Genomic DNA, 14,970 nt, shown 5'->3' with positions numbered 1-14,970 from the left:
AAAAACTAAATCTCCGAGCAGTCATGAATACTCAGAGATCACCCGAGCGTGCTCGGGAAAACCGGTTCAACGAGTATACTCGCTCATCACTAGCCGTAACATATGGTACAGGAGTCGGTCTGGGTTAGGAAAAGAGGTGGGGTGGCTACACAGGAAGCTCAGCGTCCCTTGATACACTTTGTCAGAAGAACTTGCATCCAAGCGGGGAAACCCAGTGACCATCGCTGGGGCCATTGTTGCCGGAGGAGCTAACGTACTACAGGTGCTTCTCACAAAATTACAATATCATCAAAAAGTTAATTTATTTCATTTCTTCAATACAAAAAGTGAAACTCATGTATAGAGTCATTACAAACATAGTGATCTATTTCACGTGTTTATTTCTGTTAATGTTGATGATTATGTCTTACAGCCAATGAAAACCCAAAAGTCATTATCTCAGTAAATCAGAATACTTTATAACACCAGATTGAAAAATGATTTTAAAATCCGAAATGTTGGCCTACTGAAATGTATATTCAGTAAATGCACTCAATACTTGGTCGTGGCTCCTTTTGCATCAATTACTGCATCAATGCGGCGTGGCATGGAGGCGATCAGCCTGTGGAACTGCTGAGCTGTTATGGAAGCCCAGGTTGCTTTGATAGCAGCCTTCAGCTCTTCTGCATTGTTGGGTCTGGTGTCTCATCTTCCTCTTGACAATACTCCGTAAATTCTCTATGGGGTTAAGGTCAGGTGAGTTTGCTGCCAATCAAGCTCAGTGATACTGTTGTTTTAAACCAGGTATTGGTACTTTTGGCAGTGTGGACTGGTGCCAAGTCCTGCTGGAGAATGACATTTCCATCTCACATAGTATAACATATAACATACATATATACAGTAGTATATAACACACACATGGTATAATATATATCATGCTATATGACATATATACAGTAGTATGTAACACATGGTATAATATATAACATACCATATGACATATATACAGTAGTATATAACACACACATGGTATAATATATAACATACCATATGATATATACAGTAGTATATAACACACATAGTATAATATATAACATACTATATTATTATTAATTATTATTATAGCGCCATTTATAATAAAAACAAGTACAATAATCTTAAACAATACAGGTCACAACCGGTACAGGCGGAGAGAGGACCCTGCCCGCGAAGGCTCACAATCTACAAGGGATGGGTGAGGATACAGTAGGTGAGGGTAGAGCTGGTCATGCAGCGGTTTGGTCGATCGGTGGTTACTGCAGGTTGTTGCTTGTCGGAAGAGGTGGGTCTTCAGATTCTTTTTGAAGGTTTCGATGGTGGGCGAGAGTCTGATGTGTTGTGGTAGAGGGTTCCAGAGTAGGGGTGATGTGCGAGAGAAATCTTGAATGCGATTGTGGGAAGAGGAGATAAGAGGGGAGTAGAGAAGGAGATCTTGTGAGGATCGGAGGTTACGTGTAGGTAAGTACCGGGAGACGAGGTCACAGATGTATGGAGGAGACAGGTTGTGGATGGCTTTGTATGTCATGGTTAGGGTTTTGTACTGGAGTCTCTGGGCAATGGGGAGCCAGTAAAGGGATTGACAGAGGGGAGAGGCCGGAGAATAGCCGGGGGACAGGTGGATTAGTCGGGCAGCAGAGTTTAGAATAGATTGGAGGGGTGCGAGAGTGTTCGAGGGGAGGCCACAGAGCAGGAGGTTGCAGTAGTCGAGGCGAGAGATGATGAGGGCATGGACTAGGGTTTTTGCAGATTCTTTGTTTAGGAATGTACGGATCCGTGAAATATTTTTGAGTTGAAGGTGGCAGGAAGTGGAAAGGGCTTGGATATGTGGTTTGAAGGAGAGATCAGTGTCAAGGATTACCCCGAGGCAGCGAGCTTGTGGGACTGGGGAGAGTGGGCGGCCATTTACTGTAATGGATAGGTTCGTTGGGGGGGGTCGCATGAGATGGGGGAAAGACGATGAATTCTGTTTTGTCCATGTTAAGTTTTAGAAATCTAGCGGAGAAGAAGGATGAAATAGCGAACAGACATTGAGGGATTCTGGTTAGTAGGGAGGGGATATCTGGTCCAGAGATGTAGATCTGTGTGTCATCGGCATAGAGGTGATACTATATGACATATATACAGTAGTAGATAACAAACATAGTATAATATATAATCTGCCATATGACATATATACAGTAGTATATAACACACTTAGTATAATATATAACATACTATATGACATATATACAGTAGTATATAACACATGGTATAATATATAACATACTATATGACATATACAGTATACAGTAGTAGATAACACACGGTATAATATACAGTATAACATACTATATGACATATATAGTATATAACACACATGGCATAATATATAACATACTATATGACATATACAGTAGTATATAACACACATGGTATAATATATAACATAGTATATAACATATATACAGTAGTAGATAACACACATAGTATAATATATAACATACTATATCTCTGACATATAGACAGTAGTAGATAACACACATAGTATAATACACTGCTCAAAAAATAAAAATAAAGAGAATTCTAAAATTCCACATCCTAGATATCACTGAATGAAATATTTCAGTTGTAATTCTTTATTCATGACATAGTGGAATGTGTTGAGAACAATTAAACCTAAAAATGATCAAGGTAAATCACAACTAATATCCCACGGAGATCTGGAGTTGGAATGATGCTGAAAATCAAAGTGGAAAATGAAGTTACAGGCTGATCCAACTTCAGTGGAAATGCCTCAAGACAAGGAAATGAGGCGCAGTAGTGCATGTGGCCTCCACGTGCCTGTATGACCTCCCTACAATGCCTGGACATCCTCCTGATGAGGCGGTGGATGGTCTCCTGAGGGATCTCCTCCCAGACCTGGACTAAAGCATCCACCAACTCCTGGACAGTCTGTGGTGCAATGTGACGTTGGTGGATGGAGCGAGACATGATGTCCCAGATGTGTTCAATTGGATTCAGATCTGGGGAACGGGCGGGCCAGTCCATAGCTTCAATGCCTTCATCTTGCAGGAACTGCTGACACACTCCAGCCACATGAGGTCTGGCATTGTCCTGCATTAGGAGGAACTCGGGGCCAACCGCACCAGCATATGGTCTCACAAGGGGTCTGAGGATCTCATCTCGGTACCTAATGGCAGTCAGGCTACCTCTGGCGGGCACATGGAGGGCTGTGCGGCCCTCCAAAGAAATGCCACCCAACACCATTACTGACCCACTGCCAAACCGGTCATGCTGAAGGATGTTGCAGGCAGCAGATCGCTCTCCACGGCATCTCCAGACTCTGTCACGTCTGTCACATGTGCTCAGTGTGGACCTGCTTTCATCTGTGAAGAGCACAGGGCGCCAGTGGCGAATATGCCAGTCCTGGTGTTCTGTGGCAAATGACAAGCATCCTGCACAGTGTTGGGCTGTGAGCACAACCCCCATCTGTGGACGTCGGGCACTGAGACCATCCTCATGGAGTCGGTTTCTAACCGTTTGTGCAGACACATGCACATTTGTGGCCTGCTGGAGGTCATTTTGCAGGGCTCTGGCAGTGCTCCTCCTGTTCCTCCTTGCACAAAGGCGGAGGTAGCGGTTCTGCTGCTGGGTTGTTGCCCTTCTATAGCCCCCTCCACGTCTCCTGGTGTACTGGCCTGTCTCCTGGTAGCGCCTCCAGCCTCTGGATACTACGCTGACAGACACAGCAAACCTTCTTGCCACAGCTCGCATTGCTGTGCCATCCTGGATGAGCTGCACTACCTGAGCCACTTGGGTGGGTTGTAGAGTCCGTCTCATGCTACCACGAGTGTGAAAGCACAACGAACATTCAAAAGTGACCAAAACATCAACCAGAAAGCATTGGTACTGAGATGTGGTCCATGGTCCCCACCTGCAGAATCACTCCTTTATTGAAGGTGTCTTGATAATTGCCAATAATTTCCATCTGTTGTCTATTCCATTTGCACAACAGCATGTGACATTGATTGTCAAACAGTGTTGCTTCCTAAGTGGACAGTTTGATTTCACAGAAGTTTGATTTACTTGGAGTTAGATTCTGTTGTTTAAGTGCTCCCTAGATTTTTTGAGCAGTGTATACAACATGCTATATGACATATATACAGTAGCATATAAAACACATAGTATAATATATAACATACCATATGACATATATACAGTAGTAAAACACACATGGTATAATATATAACATACTATATGACATATATACAGCAGCATATAACACACACATAGTATAATATATAACATACTATATGACATATATACAGCAGCATATAACACACACATAGTATAATATATAACATACTATATGACATATATACAGCAGCATATAACACACACATAGTATAATATATGAGCATAGAGAGGTCACGTGTCTCCTGTGTCTTGTACATTACATTGCTACAGTAATAAGCTAGTAAAGGAACGACCAGCCTCCTTCGCTATGGCAACTGTTTCATCCCGCCCCTCTCACTGCGGATTGGCTCGCTCCTTTCTAGCGCCGCTTTCCACTCTGTTCCGATACTAAACTCTGCATCTGATTGGTCGCCTCCTACTACCTCGCCATCTGAGCTCAGCTTGATCGAGCTATGAAGCAGCCAATCACCCCGATAACTGGGAGGAGTTACAAGAATAGGGCGTGGTCTAATCTGACAGCTCGCTGTGTGGCAGGGGCTGGAGGGCAGTGGGAGGCAGGTGCTGGGGAGAGGAGGTGACAGCGGCTGCGGGGCTCACAGGTGAGCGGACGGCTGATGGTGCTTTATAACTGCGCCGGGTTAGTGTGCCTGCTGGGGGTTGTAGTGTTACATCAGCAGAGTCACAGGCGATCAGTTTACCTGCATGATATACAGAGTGATCTCAGCCTGGACTCGTGGCCGTATTGATCACACCAGCTTTTATCATTCAGGTCACAAGAACTTTGTTAAAAAACCCTAAATAAATGGTTTGCGGCGCCTTTTTGCAACACCCAGTGCTTTTTTTTTATTTTTCCGTCACTGGGGCTGTGAGGGTGGATTCCATTAGATAGTTTGATCCCCTTTATAGTTCTTTTTTAAGCTGGTGTAATAACTGAAATATCCTTTTACCCCCCTCAGAAAGTAACTTATGGGTTAAACTAATATTTTGGATAAATAATAACATAAAATAACCATATGGCTTCTAACTAACTGCAGCGTAGTAAGAGTTAATCCACCAAGTGCAATACTGCTAAATAAATAAGATGAAGATTCCTGCACTAAGTGATCAGAGTCACCAAGAATACACAACACATGCCTCTTAGGCTGTGACTCCAGGGGTTATAGTGTCACCAGGTCACTAGTTACATGTAACTAGATTAACATATCCAATGTGCCTGCCTGGCTATAACATCACAACTATACATGATGTTCCACCAACATAAATACAACCCTTTATGTCCTCATGTCCTGTACACTCAGGGGTTGCAGCAGTAGCTGAATCCTGCAAAGATTAGAATTGTAAATGAAGATGAAGTCTGCGAGCGCTCCGGCTCCACTCCAGTTCTCTTCTGATTTTTATATATATATATATATATATATATTTTGTTATAACTTTTTTTAAATGTTTACTTTACTTTTAATTATTCAGGACTCATATTTCCTGTTCTGTACTGAAGAATTTTCAGCAGTCTTGTTATCATCACAGACAGTATTTCCATGACATATAACAACTCTATATACATTAGAAAACACATGATCCACAAAACACTTTAGGTGATGTCACAGCTCACCTCCTCCCCCTCTTGTACAATAACTGATAACACCTCTATATACAGTAATTAACACAGGATCCACCATTCACAATAGGTGTCACAGCTCACCTCCTCCTCCTGTACAATGCACCACTATATAAAGGAGAAATGTCACAGCTCACCTCCTCCTCCTCCTGTACAATGACTGCAATGCTTGATAACACCTCTATATACAGTCAGTGATGTCACAGCTCACCTCAATAGGTCATGTTCGTCTGACCCCTTCCCTGTAATATATGATCCCTGTTATGTAACGTTCACTGTGATGGTTGGAGCTTTTTCCCTTATCTTATGGAACCTTATTCACATTGTTCTTGTACTTTCCAGGTTCTCCTTCCTCTGAAGCAATGGACGTGATCTTGTACGTCGCCGGGGCACTTGTCCTTTTACTGCTGTGGATCAGGGCGAAAGGCTTTGAATACGTCATCGTCCACCACAGATGGGTGTTTGTTTGCCTCTTCTTGCTCCCGCTCTCCGTTGTTTTTGATGTGTATTATTACGTCAGGGCCTGGCTGGTGTTTAAAATGTGCAGCGCCCCCAAGCAACATGACCGCCGGGTAAAAGAGATTCAAGAACAGGTAAGAGGGAAGGCAAAATCGGCAGTTTGCAAGGGGGCCGGAAATGAGACTCTGGGTAATCAGCTGATTTCCCCTTTAACTCAAAAGAGTTTACACAACTTTGTTCTTCAAATTCCTTCCCCCATTTACCCCCAATCGTATACCTTTAGAAGTTTTCCAAAAGTTTTGTTACTCTTTAACCTTTTCCCAACGGCGAAGGTCAGGGGCGCATTTATGGAAAAAGCTCAGGAGCCATGGGATAGGGGATAATGTGGTGATCGTGGAGGTTCTGAACATTGGGACCCCTAGCGATCTCGGCCTCCCCTCGATTCATTGTCTAAGGTCTGCTGAGCGCTAAGCTATTACCAGCAGTCCCATAGACAATGAATGGAGCGGAGGCCACACGTGTACCCCATTTAGGATGGGCTTTCAGAGCTCCGATCTCAGGAATATCTGGGACCGCCGCTGTCAGACCCCTTGCGATCAGCAACGTATCCTATGGCTAAGCGATAATTTGATTTTTTGGGAATAATGCCAATCTCTGACAGCAGCATTTAAATGACACGATCCCAGTGGCGCCTGTTATGGTTCATGTTCCCTAGGGAGACTAAAATAATAAGTAAAAAAAAGTTTGTGCAAAATAATAAATATATACGGTAATTGGTATTGCTGCATCCAAAAAAGTAGAAAATATTTTTACCTGTACGGTAAATACCATAAAGCAAAAAAAAAACACTCACCAGAGTTTCCACACCTTCCCTAGTGAGGCAATAAAAAGTGACTAAAACATTATGTGTACCCCAAAATGCTAGCAATGAAAATGCCGGCTCATCACGCAAAAAACAAGCAGTCACGTAGTTCCATTGATGGAAAAATTTTAAAAAAGTATGTCTCAGAAGATTGCAAAAAATTATTTTTTTTCACAAAATTCTACATATTTTTCAATACTAACATATAGAACAAAATGATGACCTGGAGAATCACGCTGCCAGGTCTTTTATAACCACATGATGAATGACGCAGGGAAACAATTCACAAAAAAAACACAAAAAAACAGAATTTAGTGTCATTCAGAACTACAACACGTCCTGCAAAAAACGAGCCCTCATACAGCAATGTCAATGGGGAGAAAGAAAGAAATGACGGTTCTTGTAAGAAGAGAAGGAAAAAACGAAAACACAAAAATGAAAATTGGCCGCATCAGGAAACTGGAAACAGAGAATGACGTTAATGTTAATATCTTATTATATTGTTGTTCTTACTATAATGTTCTAGTATTATTTATAGTATTATCACTTTGTTTCCCAGGTACGAGCCTGGAAGGCCGAAGGAGGTAAAAACTTCATGTGCACTGGAAGGCCGGGATGGTTAACTGTATCCCTGCGAGTTGGGAAGTACAAGAACACACATAAGAACATAATGATCAATCTCATGGACATCTTGGAGGTGGACACTAAGAGACAGGTACTTTCTACACCAAGAAATTAGTTGATTTTCTTTTGGATGGAAAGAATAAGCTGGGATACAGTTATGGGGTCAGTAAAAGGAGTTTTCTTAGATTTTAATATTGCTGACCTGTCTTTAGGATAGGTCAACTGGATCAGACTGGATCCCGCTTTAGGCGCCCCACCGATCGGGTGATTGAAGGGGCTGCAGTGCATCGCAAGCAGCCCAGCGCTGTACATTATGTAGTGGCAAAGGAGTTGTTTTTATTATGACAAAGACTAAAAAACACCAATACACCAGTGTAACGTACAATATTAAAAAGGTTTCAACCTGGGGTACAAGTTCTACGACTATTATTACTCCAACGTGAATAAAACCACTCAGAGGAGTGTTTTTCTAAAATACCTTTTACGCTGGTAAAGTAGTTGTCCAGTCTTCCTTCTTCAGGAGTGCACTGTTCCTCTGTCTCCTGGTTTCCTATTTTCCTGGGGAGTGGCGGTGCGCTCCTGAAGACTGACAGTTCAAACTGCTGGCCTAAACCGTGCGCTCTCCCATCCTGCAAGCTGTGGCAGCTTTGCCTCTGTAGCATAAGAAAAGCGCAGCGAGACTAAAGCAGGATGGATCAAGTGATCTGGCAGTGTTTACAAGCTGTATACCAAAGAGCTAGCTAGTGCTGCTTTCCTTGTTTTGGAAACCTGCCACCGCTGATAGACTGCAGAGGTGGCAAGTAACGTAGATAAACAGCAGTAAACTGTGACATTAAAAATCCCTCCATTCTCAAGAACAGAGATGATTTTTAATAAGAGGTAAATTGCAAAGTTGATTGTTTTTATTAGCATTCTACATTTTTAATCTTATCTGATCTAATCCAATTTATAAGTACATTTCTTTTTTTTTTATTTTTCACGTTTCGTTTGGCTTCTTTAGATTGTACGTGTGGAGCCTTTGGTAAATATGGGTCAGGTGACGGCCCTTCTTAATTCTATCGGCTGGACTCTTCCTGTACTACCAGAGCTTGACGATCTGACAGTCGGTAAGAAGAAATGTATAAAAGCAAAAAAAAAAATGACTCTGAGACTAGGAGTTGACAAGTATAAAATTTGAGAATTTAGTGGGTTAAACAAAAATGTTTCATATAAAGAACTGAAATTATCAGAATTGGAACAGGAAGAGATGCCATTATGATGACCCTGCAATAGCGCAACTGTAAGCTTTGGTCTTTTTTTCTGCAAATGCCCTATTTCAGAGATAATATTCCGCAGGGAGCCTGATAGCTGGTAGCAATACATTTGTTGGGCGAAACGCAGCTTTTTCTGGCGATAACAGCTGATCCCGTCAGTGTCTGAAGCCAGTATGGCCTCTACTTGGTGGAACAGTTGTGAAGGAAGTATTGGGCAAAGTTGGGTAACCCTATAAGTTCTAAAAAATCTCTCTGTATTTTTTTTTGGTACAGGTGGCCTGATTATGGGAACAGGGATTGAATCGTCATCCCATAACTTTGGACTTTTTCAACACATCTGCTTGGCCTATGAACTTGTCCTTGCTGATGGGAGTCTTGTGCGCTGTACACCGGTAAAACATACTTTAAAGTTAATTAAAACAAAAATATAGATGAATGCATATTAAATCGTATTTTATATAGCTTACTAATATACCACTATTAGGCCAGATGCCCCGTATCCCCTTGTTCTGTGGAGAGGAGGGGGGTCGGCTATTTAAATAAGCGGTCAGACAGCTCCTTAAAGATTTATCACCTGTATATAGAATAGGTGATAACTGAGCAATGTTGCGGTGGTAGCAAGTTAGATGTGACCACCACTCAATTCATTTTTTATGGGACGGCCAGAGTTAGCCAAGCAGAGTGCTCAGCTTTCTCTAGCAGTCCCTTAGACAATGTAAGGAGTGGTGGTCGCTTATGCCCGGCCACTCCTGCCTTCAGTTAGGCCCGTCTTTGAGAGGTCTCAGTGGTCGGACCCCACTGATCAGCAAATTATCACTTATTCTATGGAAAGGTGATAATCTCTAAAGATGGGAATAACGCTTTATCACACTACTAGTCATGAGCACAGAACTGGAAGTGACGCGGTGGAACACAAGATGGAGAGGCAACAAGAGTATCGGGACATCAGGCCTTATACGACTATATTAGTAAGTTATTTGTGGCTGATTTATCTATATTTTCCCTGTACAACCCCTTTTATTGGATATCTGTTGCCCTTTTTTACTTTTGCAGTCAGTGTATTAATTCTCTCTTCAGACAGAAAATTCTGACCTCTTTTATGCCGTTCCTTGGTCGTGTGGGACTCTGGGCTTCTTGGTTGCAGCAGAAATAAGGATAGTTCCGGCTAAGAAGTATGTGAAGCTGCACTACAACCCTGTGAGAGGCCTGGAGAAGATCTGCGAGAGGTTTTCAAGAGAATCCATGAAAAAAGAGAACTATTTTGTAGAGGGTTTGATGTACTCGGCTGATGAGGCCGTGATAATGACCGGAGTCCTAACCGACGAGGCTCAGCCAGACCAGGTACGTGACACCATCACTGATTTTTCTATCTTTTGTCTCGCCTAATTTTTAATTCCATTAATACTTTGATGCATTTTAGATTAATAGTATCGGAAGTTATTGGAAACCTTGGTTTTTCCGTCACGTGGAGTCATATTTAAAGAAAAACCAAAGTGGGACTGAGTACATCCCCTTACGCCACTACTACCACAGACATACCAGGAGTATCTTCTGGGAGCTGCAGGTGGGTTTCCAATATTAAATGGATTAGTCTTGGGGTCAGTGTGCGTCCCAGAAAAATCATTTACAGCCATTGCTCACTGTCTCCCTTTGGTTCTAGGATATCATTCCATTTGGCAATCACCCCGTGTTCCGTTACCTGTTTGGCTGGATGGTGCCTCCGAAAATCTCGTTACTAAAGCTCACCCAAGGAGAGACCATCAGGAAGCTGTACGAACAGCATCATGTGGTGCAGGACATGCTCGTCCCAATGAAATGTCTGCAGAAAGCCATCAACGCCTTCCATAGGGAGATTAGTGTATGTATCCGTAACACATGGTTCGCAAAAAGTGTCTGATGAGCAGCAGAAGTGTGAATGCAGCTCTGGAATATCGGTGCAGGTTGTGATTTAATGCTCACTTTGGACAAGAAAATCGGTCTGGGGTTTCATCAGTGTTTTTGATCAAAGTTTGGTCCGACTCCGACTTTCATCAATTTTGCTGTGATTAGACAAAAAAAAGTTTCTCCTCCTATCAGTCTATAAGAAAATGGACAGCGCATGGATGGCATTTGAGTGCTGTCCGATTTTTTTTTTTATTATTATTTTATTTTTTTTCATGGACCTATAGACTTTCACTGACAAGTTTAACCCGACAATTGAATCAACGTCTGACATGTCTCTTTGATTTTGTAGACCACTGGGTCTGCAAAAAATCACAGTCACAAAGACTGTCATAGGAACGAGTGCTAATCCTGAAAAACACAGCTAGCACTCGGAAAACTGACGTGTGAATGAGCACTTAGGCTGAGTGAAAAATGTTCTTGTTCATATGCTTTTCACAGGTCTACCCACTATGGCTGTGTCCTTTCATTCTGCCCAGTCATCCTGGCATGGTCCACCCCAAGGGTAATGAAGCAGAGCTCTACGTAGATATCGGGGCATATGGGGAGCCAAAGACGAAACACTTCGATGCCAAAGCTTCTATGCGCCAACTGGAAAAATTTGTCAGAGATGTTCACGGGTAAGTTTTGCTTTTAGATTGACACCAATATGCATTCACAGTCAGGAGTACAGGCTGCTGTGCAATGTGACCGTCAGTATGGTGACGGGGAAGGGAACAGGTTGCGACATCTTCAGCCCTGATTTGTCTGATTACAGTCTTTATTATCTTTATGAAGCATTTTATTAATTAATAATCATTACGTAGTTGTTGCAAATGTTATTTCTTGATATTAAGAAAGGGTTAACAGATTTACAAAAATAATAGGGAAAAAGAAAGATCTGTATTCACAAACTCCGCACCAGTCATTACAGAGAGCAAAGTATCATGTACCATAGATAAGAGGGTAAAGATCACAAATCAGCAGGTTATTCATTGTTTTGTTTTTTTAACCACTTTTGTAAGTTCAAAGAAATCCTAAACATTAAAGGAGCACAGGAACATTGTGCATGGTGATTTTTTTTTTGCACAAATAACAATTATCTGTTGAGTAAAGCAAAAAGATTTGCAGTATCCTGGTCCCATGTCCACTTTTTTACTCTGTGACTGCTGGACCAAGGTAATGCAATCTTCCAAGTAAGGGCTCGTTCCCATTTGCCATGAAATCGGGCTAATGCAATCCGATTAAAAAAGCATGCATGCTTTCACTCCATACAAGTCTATGGGGAATAGCCCTGCAGATCTGGCTGTAATGCTCATTGAGTTGGATGGATATATGCTCAGCCACTGCACCATACAACTAATACGGATAAATAAAACGGATATGGAGAGAAGGAATGACCCCTTGGGACCCCTGTAATAGTGATCAGTGGGGTCTTAAGTGATCTAACATTTATCAAGCATCAACAGGATACCACGGAGGTTCACTAGTTAGCAGGGCTGTCACCAAGAATTTCAGAGCTCCATACTGGCAACATTTTCGTGCCCCTTGAGACTTCTCCCAGGCTCCACTCCTGCTCCGCCTCCACCCTTCGAGCCTTTCACAGTCCCACCGCCCCCTCTTGGAAAAACTCCACTCCTCCATCACGTCATCACCAATCACTCATTATCGGTTCCCATCGAACACCAGATCACATACATAGCCATCAGCTTTTGTTTTGGCCAAAAGATTTTTTTTAAGCCGCCACCACGACAAGGTAGTCTCTTTAGCAGCACCCTACTCTACTCTACTAAACATTTCTTAAAATATCCAATACTCTTTTTAGGTATATGAGTAACATACATTTTTTAAAATTAGCATTGTGTTTTTTTTAATTAATGATCACTATTGTGGCATTCGGTCACTATGTGGTGACAATATGTGGTCTGGTCATGGAGTGGCCGTATTTGTTCCTTCTATGTGGTATTGTTGGTCATATTACCATAAGTTCCATTATACACAGGAGCTCAGTGTATAGTGTACAGGTAATACAGTGATCACCAGTGACACTATACACAGGAGCTCTAATATCCCTTAGGGTATGTGCACACGTTGCGGATTTTGCAGCGGATTTTGCAGCGGATTTGGAAAATCCACAGTGCAAAACCACTGCGGTTTTCACTGCAGATTTTCACGCGGTTTCTTCTGCGGATTCCTCTGCGGGTTTTCAACTGCACTTTCCTATTGGTGCAGGTTGAAAACCGCTGCGGAATCCGCAGAAAGAAGTGACATGCTACTTCTTTTTTTCCGCAGCGTTTCCGCGTGGAATTTTCCGCAGCATGTGCACTGCGGTTTTTGTTTTCCATAGGTTTACATGGTACTGTACACCGCATGGAAAACTGCTGTGGATCCGCTGCGTCAAATCCACTGCGGATCCGCAGCAAAAACCGCAACGTGTGCACATAGCCTTAGCCCTTACAGTAATAATGTCCCACATCCTGGCCCCTTCCTGTAATAACGTCCCCCATCCTGGCCCCTTGTCTTATTCCTGGCCCCATATGTTCTCCCATCCTGCCCCCTTATATTCTCCCATCCTGGCCCCATGTGTCTCCATCTTGCCCCCATATGTTCTCCCATCCTACCCCAGTGTTGTTGACTTGCAGTACTAAGAAGTTTATATCAGACCAGAGGTAACGCCTGCATGGAGTTCTCCAGTTTCCTCACACAAAACATCCCAAGGTCATGTCCACTCGCGACATAAATTGCTTGAAAAAAATCTGCCATGAATTGGTGGCAAAATATAGCATTCACCTTACGCAGTGCCGCGGATTTCACCCTTTAACATGCTGATTTAAAATCCCCATCGCAGGTCAAGTGCTGTGCAAATTTTATTTGCAACCTGTGGATGAGATATTGGGAAATCCATTTTTCTTCTACTGATATACACTGTGGCATACCTACCTGGAAATATCCACAGAGTATCCATCCTGTGTGAACTAGCCCTAATGTGTCGATTAACGGGACCTCCAGCGCTCATTAGTGTAATAAATTACAGTACAAATGCAAATTATCTGAATATTTCAGTTTCTGAACTTATTCCGTTTTTGATGGTTTTCGCTCTCCATTCAGGTTCCAGATGCTTTACGCAGATTGCTACATGAGCCGTGACGAATTCTGGGAGATGTTTGATGGATCCTCGTATCAGAAGTTGAGACAGAAGCTGGGTTGTAAGAACGCCTTCCCAGAGGTGTATGATAAAATCTGCAAAGCTGCACGCCACTGAGTGAGAGACAATTTCTGCAGAACGTTATGTTTTTTTTGTTTGTTTTTTTTAATCAAGACTCGGACTACAAAGCATTTGTCCCCACAATCAGCTGAAGGACCTTGGAGTTTGACAAACCTCCGACACCAGCGCCCTGACATTTCAGCATCGGATGCATCATTGCACTTTGTCTAACATTGCAAAAGTGACCGATGCCATCCATACAGCTGGTACCACTTCCATATATCCTCTGGGTGCCAGTGAGGGACTTCCATGAAGAGTCACTTTTTATCATTGCACCAGATAAGTGCACAACGTGCCCTAGAAAGCCAAGGATTACAATAGCTCTGAAGAGCCCCGTGCAGCCATGATGACTTCTCCTTGCCATGCAATAGGACTGCAAACAATGTCCTTTAGTTGAATGTGAACCTTGGCCATCAAAGGTTATTCCCATGTCAGCCATGAAAAGTAATAACTGCATCCATATGCCGGCCATCGGAGCAGGTCTGCTGTTTGTGTCACCCCCATTCATATCTATGGGAGTTATGGAAAGCATGCAATGCAGCTGTGCTCGGTGCTTCCCATATCCCCTCCTGCGGCGGCCGGCACCAGAATGCAGTTATTCACATCCGGGCCATGAAAAGGCTGAAATGACGAACTGTCTCTGAAAAGCCAAAACGTTTGTTTTGCTGATGAAGCCAAAAGATGGCAATGCTTGTGTATCTGGATGCCAGCCAGCAGGGTGCTTTAATAAATAATTGTATGTAATTCTTGTATTATGAAGCATTGTCTCTTCTCTTGT

General features: G+C 42.7%; 1 protein-coding gene across 1 annotated transcript; it reads left to right on the top strand.

Moving 5' to 3' along the window:
- The first annotated feature begins 4,686 nt into the window (after window positions 1-4,686).
- On the top strand, window positions 4,687-14,936 carry DHCR24 (24-dehydrocholesterol reductase). Its single transcript, XM_077276610.1, has 10 exons — window positions 4,687-4,793; window positions 6,152-6,402; window positions 7,690-7,845; window positions 8,755-8,860; window positions 9,281-9,399; window positions 10,085-10,348; window positions 10,428-10,571; window positions 10,668-10,865; window positions 11,390-11,568; window positions 14,036-14,936. The coding sequence occupies exons 2-10, from the start codon at window positions 6,172-6,174 to the stop codon at window positions 14,187-14,189; spliced, it is 1,551 nt and encodes a 516-aa protein (XP_077132725.1). The 5' UTR covers window positions 4,687-4,793; window positions 6,152-6,171; the 3' UTR covers window positions 14,190-14,936.
- The last annotated feature ends 34 nt before the right edge of the window (window positions 14,937-14,970 follow it).

Source organism: Ranitomeya variabilis, chromosome 8 (genome assembly GCF_051348905.1).
Source record: "Ranitomeya variabilis isolate aRanVar5 chromosome 8, aRanVar5.hap1, whole genome shotgun sequence".
NCBI lineage: Eukaryota > Metazoa > Chordata > Amphibia > Anura > Dendrobatidae > Ranitomeya > Ranitomeya variabilis.
The sequence above is the reverse complement of the archived record's forward strand: the minus strand, read 5'-3'. Positions and strand labels throughout refer to the sequence as shown.

What these genes read in the sequence shown, in the direction of transcription:
- DHCR24 (XM_077276610.1), top strand. Translation starts at nt 6,172, where the DNA reads ATGGACGTGATCTTGTACGTCGCCGGGGCACTTGTCCTTTTACTGCTG. An exon ending in GTCTTGTGCGCTGTACACCG is followed by an intron (nt 9,400 to 10,084) that starts GTAAAACATACT and finishes TTCTCTCTTCAG; the next exon opens with ACAGAAAATTCTGACCTCTT. An exon ending in GTATCTTCTGGGAGCTGCAG is followed by an intron (nt 10,572 to 10,667) that starts GTGGGTTTCCAA and finishes CTTTGGTTCTAG; the next exon opens with GATATCATTCCATTTGGCAA.